The sequence below is a fragment of the Eubalaena glacialis genome, chromosome 1, assembly GCF_028564815.1.
Source record: "Eubalaena glacialis isolate mEubGla1 chromosome 1, mEubGla1.1.hap2.+ XY, whole genome shotgun sequence".
In the NCBI taxonomy this organism is placed as follows: Eukaryota; Metazoa; Chordata; class Mammalia; order Artiodactyla; family Balaenidae; genus Eubalaena; species Eubalaena glacialis.
The window spans coordinates 11,568,336-11,585,366 of NC_083716.1; the positions used below are offsets into that span (position 1 = coordinate 11,568,336).

General features: G+C 37.6%; 1 protein-coding gene across 5 annotated transcripts in view; it reads left to right on the forward strand.

Annotated features, from left to right (window-relative positions):
- The window catches only part of MCMBP (minichromosome maintenance complex binding protein), a 66,936-nt gene that overhangs the window by 39,830 nt on the left and 10,075 nt on the right, over window positions 1–17,031 (forward strand). For 3 of the 5 annotated variants that reach the window (XM_061192681.1, XM_061192683.1, XM_061192686.1), the window contains 8 exons: window positions 419–570; window positions 2,289–2,389; window positions 6,098–6,276; window positions 6,617–6,740; window positions 7,914–8,031; window positions 13,201–13,366; window positions 14,305–14,438; window positions 15,369–15,533. In XM_061192681.1, coding sequence (XP_061048664.1) covers window positions 419–570; window positions 2,289–2,389; window positions 6,098–6,276; window positions 6,617–6,740; window positions 7,914–8,031; window positions 13,201–13,366; window positions 14,305–14,438; window positions 15,369–15,533 — 1,139 coding nt within the window. The remainder of the gene's footprint in view (window positions 1–418; window positions 571–2,288; window positions 2,390–6,097; window positions 6,277–6,616; window positions 6,741–7,913; window positions 8,032–13,200; window positions 13,367–14,304; window positions 14,439–15,368; window positions 15,534–17,031) is intronic. The other 2 variants (XM_061192682.1, XM_061192684.1) reach the window with 1 other exon arrangement.

Consider the following 17,031-nt stretch of genomic DNA (forward strand, 5'->3'; position numbering starts at 1 on the left):
TGAGTTTATTGCTATATGGTTTTATTCTACTTAATAAGTAGAAAGAAGTATGTTCTACAAAGGTGTTTTTGTTGTCAGTAGACCCATGTACTCCTTGGGTCAAAGATGTCAAGTAACCATGTTAAATATTAACTTTTAAAGTTACTTAGATGAGATTTGATTGGGGGGGGCGGGAATTTGTTGCCATTTTATTGCAGGGGGAAAGTGATAACACTTTCAGATCTTCATAATAATCTTTGTTCTCTTGATAGGTCAAAGGGGTTCTAGTATGTGTTATTTCCTTAAAAACTGTAACAACTTGAAGTTTGCAAGCTCAGAAGCATCATTTCTATCAAATTCAAAAGGCTGTTTAGGAATGTTCTTTATCTCCAGGAAGCCTTAGCAATGACGATGTGCAATGCTGTCCCTTTGAATTTAGGGAGTGTTGGTGGTCTTCAATGGTGTGGAGAACCAAAACGTTTAGAAACAGAAGCTTCTTCTGGACAACAGCTGAACTCGCTAAACCTCTCTTCTCCTTTTGATCTGAATTTTCCACTGCCGGGAGAGAAGGGTCCTGCATGCCTCGTGAAGGTAATAAAATCTTTTATAGACCTGATGCTGACAAAGATGTGTTAAGTGTCTCAGAAATTAAAACAGAAGACTCTTAGCATTTGTATTAGCAAGTTTTCTTTTGCTGCTGTAACAAATCACCACAAACTTAGCAGCTTAAAACAACAAAATTTATCATTTTGCAGGCTTTAGGCCAGAAGTCCAACATTGATCTCACTGGGGGTAAAATTCAGGTGACAGCAGGACTGGTTCCTCTCTGGAGGCTTTAGGGGGGGAATCTGTTTTCTTGCCTTTTCCAGCTTTTGGAGGCTGCCATTATTCCTTGGCTTGTGGCCCCTTCCTCCATCTTCCAAGTCAGCAGTAATGTAGCCCTCTGACCATTTCTTCATAGTCACATCTCCCTCTGACCATAGGTAGGAGAGATTCTCCAATTTTAAGGACATGTATGATTAAATTGAGCCCACCCATGCAATCCAGAATAATCTCCCCATCTTAGGGTCCTTAATTTATACAAGTTCCTTTTACATGTAAGGTAACATACTCAAGGATTCCAGTGATTAAGATGTGGATATTGGTCGGAGTGGTGGGGGGACATTTTTTTTCCTGCCACAGCATTGTTTACAAAAAATGGATATTTCAGATAGATGTGGAACAACTTTTAAATTAATATCTATTTCCTTCCTATATCATTTCTAACTTACTAATATCTGCTTTCTTTTTTAATTAATTATTTTATTGGCTGCGTCGGGTCTTAGTCGCGCGGGATCTTTGTCGCGGTGCGCTGGCCTCTCTCTAGTTGAGACGCGCAGGCTATGTAGTGGCAGCACGGGCGTAGTTGCCCCACCACATGTGGGATCTTAGTTCCTGGACCAGGGATCGAACCTGCGTACCCTGCATTGGAAGGCGGATTCTTAACCACTGGACCAGCAGGGAAGTCCCTATCTGCTTTATTTTCATCATTCTTCCTTTTCTTATCAAAAGCCATTTCTCACTTAGATTTAAAATAAGGTAGAAGGAAAAAAATCTGTTAATAGTTTGTTCCCCTATTCTGCTTATTCTGATTTTTTAATCATGAGAGGTGAACAAGTGATACAAGTTTCAGAAATGATCATTGAGAATTTCTGTTCTTAGTTGTTGTGGTTTTAACTTAAATGGCACTTCAGTTATGTAGCACAGGAGCAAGAATTAGCACGTTTTTCCTTCCATGCTTCTCTTAGGTCTCACCAGTAGGAGGCTTTGACAGTTTCTAATATCCATCATGATAGACAGCTCTGAAAGTTTGGCTCTTTACTGTGAGAAACCTCATGGCCGTTCTAAGTTTGTGTTAATCCTCCTAACACTGCATAGCTTGTGAATAAGTCCAAAGTTAATAATCGTGGGTTCTTCCCTTCTCTTGATGTAGTTAATAGATTTTGAGATAATGCATGTTTCTAGTTTTAGTTGACCATCATCCTTGGGGGAAAGCCTTTTCTCTGAATGTAGTGGGGAAACAGACATTGGCCAGGAGTCAGGAGGTCCCATGTTTTAGTTGTTAACTTATTTGCTCATTGCAGAGTGACTTCAGGTAAGTGCTTTACCTCTCTTGATCTCAATTTATCAAATAAAGGAGTTGCTTTGAGGTTCATTTTCTGATTTAAAATGCTAAGATATTATTATTACTTGAACTTTAAGACCAATATTGTATGCTTTTTTGGTGTTATTTAGTCCTAACAATGTGATTTTGTGTGGCCTCTTGTTAGGTCTATGAAGACTGGGATTGTTTTAAAGTAAATGATGTTCTTGAGTTATATGGCATACTATCTGTGGATCCCGTGCTAAGTATACTGAATAATGATGAAAGGTGAGTCTATTTTGACATAATTACTCTCCAACTTTGCTGAAAGTTTGAAATTATAAAGAACTCCCTTTCTCCCTTCACCCAAATTTACAAGTTGTTAACACTTAGGCTCCATTTGCTTATTTTTATATACACGCATTTTTATATATACGTACACTTTTTGGAAACACTTGAGATTAAGTTACATATGTCATATCCTAAATACTTGTTGCATTCATATTTCCTAAGAACAAAGACCTTCTCGTATATAATCAGAGTATAGCTACAAAGTTTGGAAATTTGCTGTGAATACACTATACACTGACCACAGACCACACTAAATTTCACTAATTGTCTCATTGCTGTTCTTTCTGACAGTCATTTTCTTGGTCCAGGATCCTTAGGGTCACTCGTTGTGTTAACCTGGAGCAGTCTCCAGCTCTTTGTTGTCCTTCAAGGCCTTGACAACTTTTTCTGTTCTTTCAGCTTATACAACAAAAAAATTCATTTCTCACAGTTATGGAAGCTGGGAAATCCAAGGTTAAGACGCCAGTGTCTAGTGAGGGCCTTTTTCCTGGTTTGCAGATGGTTGTCTTCTTGCTGTGTCCTCACATGGCAGAGCAGAACCTTGACACTCTTCAAGTGTCTTCAAGGATGTCTCTCAGTTTAGGTTTGTCTGATGTTTCCGTGTGATTAGATTCTGGTTATACATTTTGGGCAGGAAACTACAAAGTGATGTATCCTTCTCAGTGTATCACACCAGCAGGTACAGTATCCCCTTACTGGTGAAGTTCTTTCTGATCTTGTGGTTACTTGTGGTACGCACGTACATCAGTCTATATTATTTACAAGTCGGTATATCAGAAACCATGAGCTCACACTGTCTTCCTGGTTCCAGTTCAGTTCGGCTCCACAGCTCGGTGCCATCCTAGTCTTCCTCCTTTCCGTCTTTGTAATTCCCTTTTCCAACAGAAAGAAACTCGACTCCCAGTATCCTCAGTATACTCCTTTGCTCAAGTCTATGATATAGTAGAGTCCCCCTTACTTTGGTTTTGCTTTCCATGGTTTCAGTTACCTACAGTCAACCACTGTCTGAAAATATTAACTGGGAAATTCCAGAAATAAACAATAAGTTTTAAATTGCATACCTTTCTTAGTAGCGTGATGAAATCTCAAGTTGTCCCACTCCGTCCTGCCCAGGACGTGAATCATCCCTTTGTCCAGGGTATGCCATCTGTTAGTCACTTAGTAGCCATCTCAGTTATCAGATCGATTTTCCAGGTATCACAGTGCCTGTATTCAAGTAACCCTTATTTTACTTAATAATGGCCCCAAAGCACAAGAGTAGTGATCCTGGCAATTTGAGTATGCCAAAGAAAAGCTGTAAAGTGCTTTTTTTTAAAGTGAAAAGGTAAAATTGTTTGACTTATACGGAAAGAAAAAAAAATCGTATGCTGAGGTTGTTAAGATCTACAGTAAGAACAGTAGAAGATTATGTGAACTTGTTGAGAAGGAAAAAGAAATTAGTGCTAGTTTTGCTTTTGCATCTCAACCTGCAAAAGTTAACAGTCACGGTATGTGATAAGTGCTTAGTTAAGATGGAAAAGGCATTAAGTTTGTACAATAAGATATTTTGAGAGAGAGAAACCACATTCACATAACTTTTATTACAGTATATCATTATAATTGTTCTATTTTTATTATTAGTTATCATGGGTAATCTCTTACTGTGCCTAATTTGTAAATTAAACTTTATCATAGGAATGTATATATAGGAAAAGACATATTATATATGAGGCTCAGTACTATCCACAGTTTCAGGCATCCACTAGGGGTTTTGGAATGTATTCCCTGCTGATAAGAGGAGACTGCTATGCAGAGAAGGTAATTTCAGAATCGATAACCCATACCACTGCAAAAAACAAACCTAGTAACTTGAGTTCATTATTTGTTTCCAAATCTTATTTATTTTAGAATGAGAGTGTATATATAGTCAGCTGTGTTCCAGAGTTACTTGGGTGACTTCCTCCCACTTCAGTGCTGTGCTAGTTGTTATTCATTATACATAGTTAGGTTCATTTGTTTCCATTGTGTTTCACTGCAGAGTTTTCCCTCTGTCCTTATTGGTTTCTGTACTTAAAGATAAGTATAGAAAACATGGAAATTGTTGCCAAAATCAAAGCTGTATAGAAAGAATGTAGGAATGTCATTCCCCACTACCCTCATCTCCTCTACCCTGCTCCCACCCACGCTCTGTAGGGCAGGAGAGCGAGGCTTCATCTGCCGCTCCCCGTTGCTCGCGTTACCACCTGGACCATCCCCCCAACCCCTGCACCCTCCAGTCCCCTGCCCGTCCGTGGGAAAATTGTCTTCCATGAAACTGGTCCCTGGTGCCAAAAAGGCTGGGGACTGCTGCTGTAGGGAACCAGCCTCAGTTCTGCTTTTATCCTTCCTGTATCTCTTTTTTGCAAAAACAGATACATATGTATTTTTTTCCTCACTTACCCTTACATAAAAGGGGGGCATGGTATATGTGCTCTTTTACATATTTTTTTCCCCTCACTTAATATATTCTGAAAATCCAGATCATCCTCATTCTTTTTTATTTTGTTTTGAGGTTGGCAAAAGAAAGGAATTATATTCTGCCCCTACAGTAGAGTTTTTTGTTAAATATTGGACATTCATCTTGGTTTTCCATAGGAAGAACTTTTTTTTCACACTTAAAAAATGATGCAAAACAGACATTTTAAACAACTTTAAATAAACTTAAATAACAGTTCCATAATAATGGCATACAACATTGCTTGTCTTGGCTGTTTCTGGTTATGGTGAATTTCCTGCTTGAGTTACTTCATTTATGGAGGAATTTTAGTACACAGACTGAGCCAGATGGCCTGAGTTGGGATCCTGGTTTGGCCACTTACTGGCTTTGTGACCTTAGACTTAACGTCTACAGTGGCTTGGTTTCCTCATTATACATGAGGGTGGTTGTGAGGTTTTAATGAATTTGTGTGTGCAAAGTGAAGAACATTGCCCAGCACGTGGTACACACTATATAAAGGTTGTTGGTATCATTCTTGTATTTAAGGAAGATGGTGATATGAATTGATTACTCTCTAGAGTCAGTCTGTAAAGTCTAAAAACATTTTAGTCATTTGTTTCAATCATCTCACAATAAATCTATCATCTGCTAATTTATTTAGCAAATCTGAAAAACTCACACTTCCTTTTCACTGCTTGTCTATTCACTATTCAAGAGAGGTATCATGTAAGAAAATTTAGGAAGAAAAATTAGCAAGAGAGATGAATGGATTCTTCACACTGAATAGTAGACACCTGATGGCTTTTAAGGAAGAGACCCCCATTTTTGAGACATGCGATGAAGTATTTGATGTCCCAGCTAATAGCTTAAGAAAGGGTGTCTGCATTTTGAAGTAACTTGATGAGTGATATGCTATATCCCATTTGTTGCAGTTACAGCACACTCAGTAAAAATGTTGTTATTGATCTTGAAGAATAGAATAAATACATTATCTCATAATATGACCAAAGTAGCCTGAAATCTGTGATTAACTGTTTACAAGGAAGAGGAGCATTTTCTGCTCTTTAAGGAGATGTGCAGGTGAAATTGTTCTTGGCTTGAGTTCTCATTTTATTTTCAGAGATGTGTGTTATTTTTACATCTATACAGCTGCCGCCTCTGTGAACTGAAGCTCTGTCATCTCTCCGCAGGGATGCCTCTTCGCTGCTAGATCCAATGGAATGCACAGACACAGCCGAAGAACAGAGAGTGCACAGTCCTCCTGCCTCCTTAGTGCCAAGAATCCATGTGGTTTTAGCCCAGAAGTTGCAGCACATCAACCCTTTACTGCCTGCTTGCCTTAACAAGGAGGAGAGCAAAACCTGTAAGTGTAAGTGCTAAAGCCTCGTGGCCCAGAGACTTACCCAGCATGTGAGAGCTGCGTGGTGGAGCTGTCAGTCAGGTTCTCGGTCATCAGAATAAATTTCTCCAGCGGTCACCATTTCTTTGCCCCATTTTCCTTTGTGTTAATTCTCTTCATTAAAATGAGGCCCCCCCAAAAGGTATACACGCTGTCTTATTTTGACAACTGGCATCACTTACTGACCAATATTTTAAGTCCATACTAGTCATCTACTGACGTGCAGTGCTTTGTTCCAGTTACTTTTTAACCTAAGAGACACGAGAGGAACTGGTTTGTATTCTGAATCTGGTCTCCCTTCTCTCTCCAGTTGTTTCCAGTTTCATGTCTGAATTGTCTCCAGTCAGAGCAGAACTGCTTGGGTTCCTCACTCACGCCCTTTTGGGAGACAGTTTGGCTGCTGAATATCTTATATTACATCTCATTTCTACAGTGTAAGTACTCTGTTCCTGGTGGGAATTAAGGGAGTTTGGTGTTCTGTTGAGAGGGGGAAAAGAACAGAAAGGTTTCTGTTTTTGTTTATTAGGCTTCATCACCAGATGGTTATTTGTTCAGTGTAACAGGTGTTATACCAAATCACAGAAATTCCTTTTTCAACTTTTCTCAGTGTCACATGTAGCATTTTGATTGTACCTCCTTAAATTTAAGAGCAAAAATCAGATAAAGAACCTGGCCAATGAGTAAAATGAACTGTTTTATCCTTTTTGCATTCTGAATTCTCTGTTTTTACATCCCAAGGCTCTGTGAGGTCCATTGGGTATACATCTCACTTGTATGTGGACATGTGCCCCTCTCCCTTTCACTTCACTACAGCTCTTTGTTTTCTGATTTCAAAATAACATGTGTGCCTTCAACAAGTTCCAAGAGCATAAAGAAGAAAATTGAAATTGTCTTTAATCTCACCACTTAAAGATGATCTCAGTTAACAGATCTTGGTACCTGTTCATATCATCTTTTTTTGTTTACTTATGTATCCATCCCTACTTAGATCTCAATTATACTCTAAACAGATCATTATCTTGCTTTTATCATTTATGTTAAGCATTTCCTATCATAATTCTTCTTGAACCTCTTAATGGCTGTGCAGTATTTCATTACAGACAGTTGTACTTTTTCCCTAAATGTTAGGTTTTCCTACTTTTTCTCTGTTTAAATAATCCTCCACTAAACATCTTTGTACTATAAATCTCCTCAGGTAGGATTTGAGACAGTAGTACGTGATGGATGAGAGCATAGACTCTGGAACCAAACTACCTGGGTTCAAATTCAGCTCTGTCACTTCCTGGCTATGTGAATGTGGGCATGTTTCTTAAAATTTCTGTGTCTCAGGTTTCTCATCTGTAAAATGAAAATAATAATACCTACCTCAGAGTGTTTGGGAATTAAATGAGAAAGCATTTAAGTACTTAGAACAGTACCTGGCACGTGCCCAGCACTTAAATATTGGCTATTATTTTTATTGTTGTTTCTGCTTAAAAAAACAACTGATCAGAGTAATCTGCTTTAATTTTAATGACAGTATTAAGCTAATTTTTCTTCGTTTGCTTTTTGATGGAGATCAGGAAATCACCTGACTATCTTATTGGTTGATATCTTTTTTTTTCTAGATATACAAGAAGAGATGTTCTTCCACTAGGAAAATTTACGGTTAACTTGAGTGGGTGTCCACGGAATAGTACCTTCACGGAACACTTATATCGAATTATTCAACATCTAGTTCCAGCAGTAAGATCAATATAAATATGTATTATAAGCTTAAGTACACTTTAAAAGTCCATCTAACTGTCTTTCATTCAACCCAAATATTTAACTTTGAGATGTTAAAAGACCTCATTAAGGGGAAACAAAGCCTGCCTAGTTTCATAATTTAAAATGTACTAACTCCTAAACATTTCACGTTTCCTTTATTGCCTTAGCACAGGTTTCTTCAAGTAACAACACAACTGTAGTAACTCCCTTAACATTGCACTCTCCGTTGATGCCAATTTGTTTGTACAATTTGGTATCCTTTGTGTGCTTTAAAATCGTAAATCTAAGTAAACTCTAAATTATAGGAGCATAATTCTTTTAGTTGAGGTAATAACTTTATCTCTACTGCCCCAGTTTTAATTCCTGTTTGGAAAGTCAAGCTACCTTTATTTGCCAGGACATCTGGAATGCAGTGTTTGTGTGGTAGTAAGATCTTGTGGACAGGGGAATAGCTTCTGATTAGTTGTGTGACTGGCAATGCCGATCACTTCTTACTTTGGAAATTTAAGAGGTTGAAACAGATCATTCATTTAACCAGTGTTTATTGAGTGTCTTCTGGGCTCTTAAGAAACAGCAGTGGACTAAATAGACCAACATTTCTCACTCTCCTTGACTCACTTTACACTGTTAAAAAGTTATTGAGAACTCAAAGAGATGTTGTTTGGGTTTTTATTATCAATTTACCATATTAGAAGTTAAAACTAAAAACATATTAAAATATTCATTGAAAATAAATCAATTACATATGAACAGAAGTAAAATATTTTTGTAAAAAATAGCTATTTTTCCAAACAAAAAAATATTAGTGATAAAAGTGACATTGTTTTAAATTTTTGCCAGTCTCTCTAATGTCTGGATTAATAGAAGACAGCTGGATTGTCATATCTGTTCCTGCATTCAGTCTGTTGTAACATGATGTTTTGACTGAAGTATATGAAGGAATGCTGGCCTTACACAGATGAAAAAGTAGTTGGCAAAGGAAGGACTTTTAATGGCATTTTCAGATAACTGTAGATCTTCTGATACTAGACCAAAACTGTCCATATGGCATTTTCTTCAAGGATAATTGTGTGAAATCTGTAATCTCATCAATGAACTTTTTATACTCTATCGTAAATTCATTGGTCTGTCTTGCACATTGAATGGATCTTTTATCCATGTGTGATTTTGACCTCATGGACCCCATAAAAGGGTTTCAGCAACTCCCTGGGAGTGCCCTGGACCACATTTTGAAAATTACTGAAGGGGTTTCAGCAACTCCCTGGGAGTGCCCTGGACCACATTTTGTTGGTGGTGGAAGACCAACAAATAATAAATAACATATATAGTATGTCACTGAAGTGCCATGGAGAACAGTAAAGGCCCAGGGGAAGGGGATAGGGAGCGCTGGCGGGTGGGCCAGGGTGGAGTTGCTGACATGTACAGCGTGTCGGGGAAGCCCTCTCCAGGGTGGAGCTCAGGGAGAGACTTGATGCAAGCCCAGGATCAAGACACAGGACCGTGTTGGGGAAAGTGTCTGTCCTGTGCAGAGAACAAGTTCAGGGTCTGAGCGCGGTGTGCTGGGCATGTTTGAGGAACGCCAGCCTGAGGGGCCAGTGTACTGCCATGGAATGAGTGCTGGGGAGGGAGCCTAGGACGTGAGGTCTGAGTGGCAGCCTAGGGCCACTCAAAGCTTGAGGCCGAGATTTAAGTAGCACATACTTGGGACATGAATTATATATATATATTTTTTTTATGAATTATATCTTTAAGTATGAAAGTGATATGAGGAAAGTACTCGAGGTTCTTGCATGGTAAGGTATTTCCTTTTTGTTCTTTTTGTTCTACATCACTTTGTAGTGGTTTGTTTACTGTTTCATTTTTACCATATCCCACTCCCTTATATTACTCTTATGTTTGTGTCTAGCCAGCACTGAACTTTTTCTAAACACTTGCCTTTTTAATATCTTATTTAGTTTTCGTAACAGTAAGTGTGAGTGACCTGCTTTTGCTTATATGGAGCTGTACCCTGCTCTATGCCACCTTTTGTTTTGACAGATTCTGTTTCTTTTGGGGTCATTTCCTTGTATCTATAATACGACCGCTCCCCCCCAGCCCCCCGCTTTCTTTGAATTACTGAGCCAAAGTACAAAAATCCTCTGCATTTTGAAAATACATCTTCTCTCTTCCTTGACATCCTTCCCCACCCCAGTCTCCACCTGTACCACACATACTTCTTTTTTTTTTTTAATTTATTCTTTATTCTTTTTTTTTTTTTTAATTAATTAATTTATTTATTTTTGACTGTGTTGGGTCTTCGTTTCTGTGCGAGGGCTTTCTCTAGTTGCGGCGAGCGGGGGCCACTCTTCATCGCGGTGCGCGAGCCTCTCACTGTCGCGGCCTCTCGTTGCGGAGCATAGGCTCCAGACGCGCAGGCTCAGTAGTTGTGGCTCACGGGCCTAGTTGCTCTGCGGCATGTGGGATCTTCCTAGACCAGGGCTCAAACCCGTGTCCCCTGCATTGGCAGGCAGATTCTCAACCACTGCGCCACCAGGGAAGCCCCATACTTCTTTATGGTCCAGAGTGATCGTAGAGTACACTGGAGTGTACTGAAGTACAACGCAGGGTGCCGAGGGCACTGAGTGTGGTGGGCTCAGGAAGACTGAGGGAGGTGCAGGTGGGCTTAACTGATTTTCTACTGCTGAGACTGGGTGAGGAGGCAGCATCTCCCAGGTGGAGCAGGTTCCGAGACCCACAGCGCTGATGATAGTGCGGAGTCCTCCACACCTCAGGCCTCCTTGGAGCAATTTGTTCAGAGGTCTGCAGCTGTCTATGCTGAATGGATATGTTTTATTTTATTTTCAAAATTTATTAAAAATTTTTTAAATGGAAGTATAGTTGATATATAATATTATATAAGTTACAGGTGTACAATATAGTGGTTCACAAATTTTTAAAAAATTGAAGTACAGTTGATTTACAGTGTTGTGTTTCAGGTGTACAGCAGAGTGATTCAGTTACACATACATATATATCTATTTTTTTCTCAGATTCTTTTCCCTTATAGGTTATTACAAAATATTGAGTATACTTCCCTGTGCTATACAGTAGGTCCCTGTTGGTTATCTGTTTTATATGCAGTAGTGTATTATGTTAATCCCAGACTCCTAATTTATCCCCCCATCCCCCAACCCCCAACCCTTTCCCCTTTGGTAACCATAAGTTTGTTTTCTGTGTCTGTGGGTCTATTTCTGTTTTGTATATAAGTTCATTTGTATCTTTTTTTTTTTTTTTAAGATTCCACATATAAGTGATATCATATGATATTTGTCTTTGTCTGGCTTACTTTACTTAGTGTGATAATCTCTAGATCCATCCATGTTGCTGCAAATGCCATTATTTCATTGGCTTTTATGGCTGAGTAGTCCATTGTATATATGTACCACATCTTCTTTATCTGTTCATCTGTTGATGGACATTTAGGTTGTTTCCATGTCTTGGCTATTGTGAGTAGTGCTGCTATGAACAAAGGGGTGCGTGTATCTTTTTGGTTTAGAGTTTTGTTTGTATGCCCAGGAGTGGGATTGCTGGATCCTTTGGTAATTCTATTTTTAGTTTTCTGAGGAAACTCCATACTGTTTTCCATAGAGGCTGCACCAACTTACATTCCCACCAACAGTGTAGGAGGGTTCCCTTTTCTCCATACCCTCTCCAGCATTTATTATTTGTAGACTTTTTGATGGCCATTCTGACCAGTGTGAGGTGACATCTCATTGTAGTTTTGATTTGCATTTCTCTAATAGCAGTGTTAAGCATCTTTTCATGTGCCTTTTGGCCATGCGTATGTCGTCTCTGGAGAAATGCCTACTTAGGTCTATGCCCACTTTTTGATTGGGTTTGTTATTTTGATACTGAGCTGTATGAGCTGTTTGTATATTTTGGAAATTAGGCCCTTGTCAGTTGCGTCATTTGCAAATATTTTCTCCCATTCTGTAGGTTGTCTTTTCATTTTGTTTATGGTTTCCTTTGCTGTGCAAAAGTTTTTAAGTTTAATTAGGTTCCATTTGTTTATTTTTGTTTTTATTTCCATTACTCTAGGAGATAGATCCAAAAAAGATATTGCTGCCATTTATGTCAGAGTGTTCTGCCTATGTTTTCCTCTAGGAGTTTTATGGTATCCAGTCTTACATTTAGGTCTTTAATCCATTCTGAGTTTATTTTTTTATATGGTGTTAGAGAATGTTCTAATTCATTCTTTTACATGTGGCTGTCCAGTTTTCCCAGCAACACTTATTGAAGAGACTGTCATTTCTTCATGGTATATTCTTGCCTCCTTTGTCGTAGATTAATTGACCATATGTTTGTGGGTTTATTTCTGGGCTTTCTATTCTGTTCCACTGATCTATATTTTTGTTTTGTGCTAGTACCATACTGTTTTGATGACAGTAGCTTTGTAGTATAGTCTGAAGTCAGGGAGCCTGATTCCTCCAGCTCCATTTTTCTTTCTCAAGATTGCTTTGGCTATTTGGGGTCTTTTGTGTTTCCATACAAATTAAAAAAAAATTTTTCTAGTTCTATAAAAAACGCCATTGGTAATTTGATAGGGATTTCATTGAATTTGTAGATCACCTTGGGCAATATAGTTTGGTGTTTGTCCTCTCCTCTCACGATTACTGATTTAGATATCGTATTTGTGTATGGATGATTTTCTACTTCTACTGTATGTTTGCCTTTACTGGTGAATATGATTTTAATTCAGGGAGCACAGAGGAAAATTAAGCTTTTCTCTCTCCGTCTTGATGTGTAAATAAACATTTTGTTTTCTGTTTTGTTAGCCTGTGGTCAGTTAAAGAAGTTAAGCCTCTGAATATTTGATATATATATCAGTTGTCTATCATTTGTTTCTGGTTCACTGGTAAAATAAAAAATATTCTTCAAGAATACTGAACAAGATAGCTGAGAATAAAGCAGCTCATAGAATCAGAAATTCTTATGATGGAGAAATTTTTGTTTCTAAGAGCTCAAGAAACCATGAGACTGCTTACTCCCTTAGAAGTAATAAGCTCTTTCTTTCCATTATAAAATGTAGTGTTTAACTCCAAATATATATTTTCTTAAAAGAGAGAAACTTAGTTCCTTGATCATTAAAAAAATTTCTCTTTGCAGTCTTTTCATCTGCAGATGACTATAGCGAACATGAACCACTTGAAATTCATTCCCCACAAAGACTACACAGCCAATCGCTTGGTCAGCGGGCTCCTCCAGCTGCCCAGCAATACTTCTCTTGTAATTGATGAAACTCTCCTGGAACAGGGGCAGCTGGACACGCCAGGTGTGTGCACGGACGTTGTCCTTCCATTTCTAACTCCCAGCAAAGCCAGGCGTGGTAATGATTTTCTAAGGAATAACTGAACAAAGACAAATTCACACTTCACAAGTATTTAAGACAAAGGCTTACTCTGTGAATTTGGTTAAAGCATATATCATTAACAAATAAATTGTGTACATCAACTATGTTTTGTGATAGTTTGAAAATAGTATGATAATACACCAAGTAAGTAGCAGGTAGCTTTTTAAAGGCTGAAAAAGGAGGAGGTTTTGCCTTTGGTCCTATATTACCTCAAAAGAAAAGTTGTAGAAAAGATCTAATAAAACATTTTTTACCAGCCAATGTGATTTAAAAAATTTTTTTCAAAGAATCTCTGAAAAAATATTTAGTAGATCAGATGGCTCACACTAACCTCAGTTATGGAACATGTTATAAAATTACAAGAAAGCAGATTGCTTTTTCTATGCTCAAATGAGAATTAAGAAGACACTTTGCTGGTGGTAAGTTCAAGAGGTAAAAATAGAAAAAATAGTGTAGACTGGGCAGAATTAAGGCAAAGGTGAGTATAAATTCAGTAACATTATCTCTGTATAAAAATAGTTTTGGTTCTACCAGATTATTTTAGCCCTGTGAAGATGCCACATACAAAATAATCATACTTATATCGGGAACTATTTTATATCTAATTGCACACCAGATGCTTGGTATTAGATTTGGGGTGGGTTGGGGAGGAATCTTGGCTCCAGAAATATGTTTGTCTAGCTTGACAGATATTATCTGTGAAGCCTATTAATTAATGAACATTTAGAAGATTGAACAGTGCCTCATATACTTTTTTTAAAGCAGTAGAAATCTCATGTCTTATTATCAATGTCAGCAAAACTAATTTGGTTAGGTGATTAAAATCGAGTTACTGAAAAATTATTCCCTTGTTTTTGTAGGTGTTCATAATGTGACTGCTCTGAGCAACCTAATAACTTGGCAGAAGGTGGATTATGACTTCAGCTACCACCAGATGGAATTCCCCTGCAATATTAATGTTTTTATTACTTCGGAGGGGAGATCACTCCTGCCGGTAATGAAGGGTCATTTTAAAATGGACGGAGGTTATATTGGAAAGATAACTATATTTTTGCTTTGTTTCTTGGTATTGCTTATTATTAATAAGTTGTTTCAAAGTTGTGGCTGCTGATTATTAATGAGGGAACTGATTATTTTGTTCTCTGGGATGAAAACTTTGTATCTGTAAAGAAAATCACAAGACAAGCAAAGAAAACTCTTGGCAGCAGAAACTCCCACATGTAGGGAGAGAAAGTAGAAACTGTAAATTGCCTGATTAACATCCAGACCTTTGTTCTTGCTGCCTCTCTTCCATTGTTTTCTGCCAATCCTACGTGAGAAATATTTTAGAGTTCTTTTTAAAATGTTCCTAATCACCTGGTAATTATTTCTATGCTTTATGGTGAAATGCTCTAGTGAATCATCAGTGACTAATGAAGAGAGTTTTTACATCTGAGTCATTAATGATGAGAAGTATGCCCAGTTGTTGAAAAGGCATATAGTTGCTCTGTATAATGATGTTCACCCTTGATATATGAGGAACTGCCTGTGAATGAGAATGAAATGGCCCAATGGTAAATTTCTGTGGGAAAGTGTGATTTGCTATATGTGGTTTCTAGAAATGCAGTTCAGTAAGAAATAGAGTACATGTTCTGTGATTAAGGAAACATCTAAAACATTTTAATTAGCTGCTTTTTAGAGATTCACTCTCTTTTTATATGTTTACTGACACCATTGAGGAAACATAAGTGACCAAGAAATGGCTAACTTATGTAATTATTGCTGAGATAGTTCTAGTGCATATACATTAATATTAAAAAGTGACCTCCCCCTAATGATGAATTGTATTTAATTCCCTTAGGGGTTGATAGAGATGATGCATCCCCCTGAAATTCTAGATTGATTTAGGAACTTGGAAAATAATGTGTACTGTTTCTCATTTTAGGCAGACTGCCAGATCCACTTACAGCCACAGCTAATTCCACCAAACATGGAGGAGTACATGAACAGCCTTCTCTCTGCGGTGCTGCCTTCTGTGCTGAATAAATTCCGCATTTATCTGACCCTTTTGAGGTTCCTGGATTATAGCATATCTGATGAAATAACCAAGGTGTGTTTGGGTTAAAACAAAGGATTTCCCTATGTTGAATTGGGATATTTAATCAATTTACATTTACTGTAATTACTGATAAGGTAATCTTGCTATTTGTTTTCTGTGTCATATGTCTTTTTTGTTCCTCTTTTCCTCCATTATTGTCTTCTTTTGTTTGAAATAGATATTTCTAGTGTACAATTTTAATTTCCATGTCTTTTCTTTTATGACATATTTTTTTTCTTTAGTAGTTGCCCTGGGAGCTACATTAACATCTTAACTATGATAATCTGGGATTAATTTAGGATTATGCCAGTTTAATCACAATAGTATGCAAAAGCTTTGCTCCTTTATACTTCCATTCCTTCTCTGCTCCTTTGTGCTTTATTATCATTCACATTACGTCTTTATGCATTGATATGTCTGTCAACACATTTATAATTATTGCTTTATGCAGTTGTCTTTAAAGACATTTATACTACCTTTTATATTTACCTGTGTAGTTACCTTTACCAGTGATCTTCTTGTGGATCCAAGTTACTTTCACTTTAGCCTGGAGAACTCTCTTTCGTATTTCTCAGTATTTTTTATGGGGGAGCTCTGCTTGTGACACATTCTCAGTTTTTGCTTACCTGGGAATGTCTTAATTTCTCCTTAATTTTTGGAGACTAATTTTGCTGGATGTAGAATTCTTGGTTCATAGGCTTGTTCTTTCAGCACTTTTAAGTCCACCAACTGCCTTCTGGATTTTCTGAGAAGTCAGTTTCCAGTGAGGGTTCTTTGTACACAATGAGTCATTTGTCTCTTGTCCTTTCAAGATTCTCTCTTTGGCTTTTGACAGTTTAGCTGTAATGTGTCTATGTATGGATCTCTTTGAGTTTATCCTACTTGCAATTTATTGAGCTTCTTGGATGTGCAGATTAATGCACGTTTGGGGGGAGTTTTCAAGACATTTGGTAAGTTTTTGACCATTATTTCTTTAAGTTTCTTTCAGCCCCTTTCTTCTCTGTGGCACTCCCATGTATGTATGTGGTACACTTGATGGTGTCCCACAGGTCTTTGAGGCTCTGTTCAGTTTTCCTCATTCTTTTTGCTTTCTGTTCCACAGACCAGATAATTTTGGTCAGCCTATCTACAGATTTGCTGAATCTTTCTTCTGCCTTTCAAGTGAATTTTTAATTTAAGTTGTATTTTTCAACTTCAGAATTTCTGTTTGCTTTTTAAGTAATTTCTATCGCTTTACTGGTGTTTTCTCTTTGGTGAGACATCATTCTCATACTTAAAGTTCTTTATTCATGGTTTCCTTTAGTTCTTTGAATACATTTAAAATAGCTAATTTAAAGTCTTTGTGTAGTAATTCCAATATTTAAGTTTCCTCAAGGACTTCTTATTTTCCAATGAAGGGGACTGCACATTCTTGTCTCTTTGCATTCCTCCTACTTTTTGTATTGAAAACCAGGTGTTTTATAGACGATTTTTTTTAAATCTAGTTATTTTATTTATTTTTGGCTGCGTT